The sequence below is a fragment of the Myotis brandtii genome, unplaced genomic scaffold (genome assembly GCF_000412655.1).
Source record: "Myotis brandtii unplaced genomic scaffold, ASM41265v1 scaffold915, whole genome shotgun sequence".
NCBI classification, from domain to species: Eukaryota; Metazoa; Chordata; class Mammalia; order Chiroptera; family Vespertilionidae; genus Myotis; species Myotis brandtii.
Window position 1 is genome coordinate 603,190 of NW_005371769.1, and position 3,817 is coordinate 607,006.

The 3,817-nt window shown below is 67.9% G+C and overlaps 1 protein-coding gene across 1 annotated transcript in view; it reads left to right on the top strand.

Moving 5' to 3' along the window:
* Positions 1-6: 6 nt before the first annotated feature.
* Positions 7-3,817, top strand: part of HELZ2 (helicase with zinc finger 2, transcriptional coactivator) — a 13,667-nt gene continuing 9,856 nt past the window's right edge. Inside the window, exons 1-5 of the mRNA XM_014532770.1 lie at positions 7-1,945; positions 2,238-2,421; positions 2,499-2,606; positions 2,985-3,496; positions 3,585-3,817. Coding sequence (XP_014388256.1) covers positions 930-1,945; positions 2,238-2,421; positions 2,499-2,606; positions 2,985-3,496; positions 3,585-3,817 — 2,053 coding nt within the window. The 5' untranslated portion in view covers positions 7-929. The remainder of the gene's footprint in view (positions 1,946-2,237; positions 2,422-2,498; positions 2,607-2,984; positions 3,497-3,584) is intronic.

Sequence of the window (3,817 nt, forward strand, 5' to 3'; positions counted from 1 at the left end):
TGGAGATGGGGACTCAGCCGCGACCCCTGCCCACAACAGCGCAGCCTCCTCGCCCTGCGCCTGGTGGGGGGGGGATCTCTGGACCCCAAGGTCCCCCCCTGCGGTCTTGTCCTCACCGCGCCCGCTGCCCCTGCTTCTGAACATCCATCCGGCTTGGGGTCTCCACCAGCCGCTGCTGCGGGGACTAAGTTTCCACTGGAACCAGGCCGGCTCTGACCCCGGGCTGCCCTCCGCCCACTTCCTCCTGGAGGTCTCGGTCACCCCGGGTGCCCTGGAAAGTGCTCTCTAGGGGAAGCCAGCAGCCTGGTGGAAGCCAGTTCCCCTTTCTGATTTAGGCTCCCCGGGAACCCCAGGGAACCCGGGGAACCCCTTGTCCTTCTGGAGCTGATGCCGACGGTGCTGCCTGGGCAGCCCCTTGCCCCGCCCACAAGGCTCTGCCCCAAGGGGAGGAAGCCAGTCCCCTCCAGACACATGTGGGGGGCACCGTCCCCAGGAGCCAACTGTCCCTTCACAGAACAGGGGTGGTGGGCCTCAGACCAGGCAGGAGACCCGGACCTATAGGGCCAGGAGGGTGGGGGTGGGGGGCTGAGAGGCCCTGTGGGGGGGCACCGTCCCCAGACGCAGCCGGCTGGCTCCTGAGCTGGGCCGAGAGACCCTTCAGAGAGGGTGGGTCTGGGCTGGGTCCAGGCCAGTGGGCCCAGCCTCCTTGGACCTAACCACCCTCTGCTCCTGTCCTGCCCCAGAACTCTCCGGCTCCGCCTCCTCGGCACCTTGGTGGGGGGAGGCGGTGTGTGCGAGCCCTGACCTCAGCCGGACCTGGCTCTTGGCTTCTCCTGTCCCACACGTCTCCTCGAGAGCGAATAGCCCCCGAGGACCAGCGGAGCCCTGAGCCTCGGACGCCACCCCGCAGGGCCAGGCCAGCTTTAGAGATGGTGTCCCCGGGGTCTGGCCCATGGCCCACCGGCCCCACGGCCACCAAGGAGCCATCCCTGGCCAGGCTGTACACCCAGGTGGACCTGTGTCTGGGCTGCTCCCGCTGCACTCAGCGCCTCAACGAGAGCACCTACCTCCTGCGCCGGGTGGAGCACAGCTGCCCCCGTGAGATCCTGCTGGCCCGCTCCAAGCGAGCCGCCAAGAGCAGGGTCTGGCGCAAGGTGGACCGCCGGCCCAGCTTCCCGCGGCCTGCACGCTACGAGGTCTGCCGCTACTACAGCCCTGGGCTGGGCTGCCGGCGGCACCGAAACCAGTGCACCTTTGCCCGAAGCCCCGAGGAGGCGCTGGTCTGGACCTTTGAGCGCGAGCACAATGTCCACCGTCTATGGTTGAAGGCAGCGGTGAAGGGTGGCGGGGCCCAGGGCGAGCTGCGCAGCCCCGCTGACACCATCCGAGAGGAGTTTGGCGGCCACTTCCAGCTGCTCTGCTGCCACTGCTTCCGGCACTGCCCGCCACACCTCAGCCCCGTGGACGCCCAGGGGCGCTGCCCCAGGCATGGAACCTGCCCCTCGCTCCTGACCCACATGAGCTCTGAGGGCCGCAAGCAGCAGGTGGTGGAAGTGCGGCCACAGCCCCAGTACCGCCAGCCGCTGGCCTATTGCATGTATGTGGGGCGTGGGCGGCCGTGCCGCCATGGGGCGTCCCGCTGCCAGTACGCCCACAGCGCTGTGGAGATGGCCGTGTGGGAGGCTGAGCAGCTGGGTGGGCTCCAGCGGATGGACCTGCTCACACTCCCTGCCCCCAGGGGGGGTGGGCACACAGCCCCCCCCTACCAGCCTCCTGCACTCCAGCTGTACTGCCACGCCTGCCTGGTCACCTGCCGCTCCCAGGAGGCCTTCGAGAACCACTGCTCATCCCAGGAGCATGCGCAGATGGTGGCCCAGGGCCAGGCCATGGCCTGGGAGTACCGAAGCCCGCCCACCGGGCTCTCCACCTTTGAGCTCTGCCCTAGGTAAGGCCTGTGTTCGGGGCTTGGGGAGGGGGATGACCCACCTTCAGCCGGAACCAGGAGCTCCTTGTGCCCTCGGTGTGACTGGCTGGCACTTCGTCCACCTCAGGTGGGCAAGGGAGGTCTGTAGAGGTGGCTTCTGCTGGCCTTGGCCTGTGGGCATAGTAGTGGACAGGTTGGAGGAGGCCCCGCCCCCGCCCCACCCCCGCCTGGAATCTACTCCTGCTCCCCCACACAGGCAGGCCTCTTTTAGGCTGAGGGGTCTCACCCCGGTGGCCTGCTGACCTCCCCCCAGGCCCGACCTCTGTGAGTATGGGGACATCTGCACCAAGGCACATTCAGAGCAGGAGCTGCAGGAGTGGGAGCGGCGGGTGCGGACGGCAGAGCTGCGGGAGCAGGCGGCCTGGCAGGAGGGGCTGGTGTCCTACCGAGAGCGGCTGCTGGCCGAGTACCAGCGCAGCAGCAGGGAGGTCCTGGTGGTGAGTGGGGCCTCGTGAGTGGGCCAGGGTGGGCGGGGCCAGGGCCACCCTGCTGATGGCCTGGCTTCCCTGTGCAGTTGGCTGAGACTGTTGATGGTGTGTCCGTCACCTGCCACCAGCCCCTGGTGCATCAGGCCCAGGAGAGGAAAATTCAGCACAGCTGGACGTTCGTGGTCCACTCCGAGGTGAGGGGTCCGCATAGCCCTGAGTTGGCTGGGGTCTGGAGCCACTGCCCTGCACCGTGTCCCCCATGTGTGTGTGTGAGGGGTCTCTGTGCCCAGGGTCGTGGGGTTATTTTGTCGAGTGTCTGGCAGAGAGCAAGGGTCTGGGCCGGTTACCACCATGACTCTGCGCATCCCATGCTGCCTTCCCTCGCTCTGCATGCACGGGGCCCTCCTGGGCAGGTTCTGTGACCCCCCATGCGGGGGACACTGCGGTTCAGAGAGGCTGAGCACCTGCTGGGATCCCAGCAGGAAGCGCAGCACTGGGAGGGGTCTGTGTCAGCCTGGACCTTGGTGGGTGGGAGGGCCTCTCGCGCCACCTCACCATCCATTTTCTCCCAGGAGCCCTTGCAACATGTGGCCCTGCTCAAGCAGGAGCCGGGAGCAGACTTCTCGCTGGAGGCCCCCTGCCTCCCGCCGGGCCGGGTGTATGCACAGGGGGAGCGCTTCCGGGTGCCCGGCTGCCCAACCGAGTTCCGGGTGGCCGTGCGTGTGCAGAGCACCTCCTTTGGCACCTTCGAGCAGTGGGTGGTCTTCGACTTTGGCCGCAGGCCGGCCCTGCTGCAGAAGCTGGAGTTGCAGCTGGGTCAGGAGCACCACCCAGGGGGGACGCTAGCACCCGGCCACCATGAGGAGCTGGAGCGCTGGCACACTGGCAACCGCCACGTGGTCCCTGGTGTGGAGCGCACAGCAGAGCAGGCAGCCCTGATAGCCAAGTACAAGGTGCCGGCGCTGGCCCTGGAGTTCCGCCGCGGCGGCCCAGCCCCGGGCCCCCTGTCCTGTGCCAACTACCGGCAGAGGATGCACCAGTTCCTCTATGAGGAGGAGGCTACGCAGCAGCAGCTGGTGGCCAAGTACGTGGGGCAGCGTGTGTGGGCGGGTGCTGGGATGCCGGCTGCAAAGAGGTGGCCTTGGTCAGCTGACCCACATCCTCCCCACTAGGCTGAACCTCCGGGGCCCTGTGTCCCTGAAAACCTCACTGCAGACGCCAGCCCTGGGCATGCTCTTCCCGCCACCGGGAGCTCTCTACGCCGAGGTCCCCATCCCCTCCTCCCTGACACCAGACACAGACCAGGGCTTTCTGCTGGGCCGGGCGGTCAGCACGGCGCTCGTGGCCCCTGTGCCCTCACCTGGCCACACGGTGTTCGAGGTGCGGCTGGAGACCCGGGCCAGCT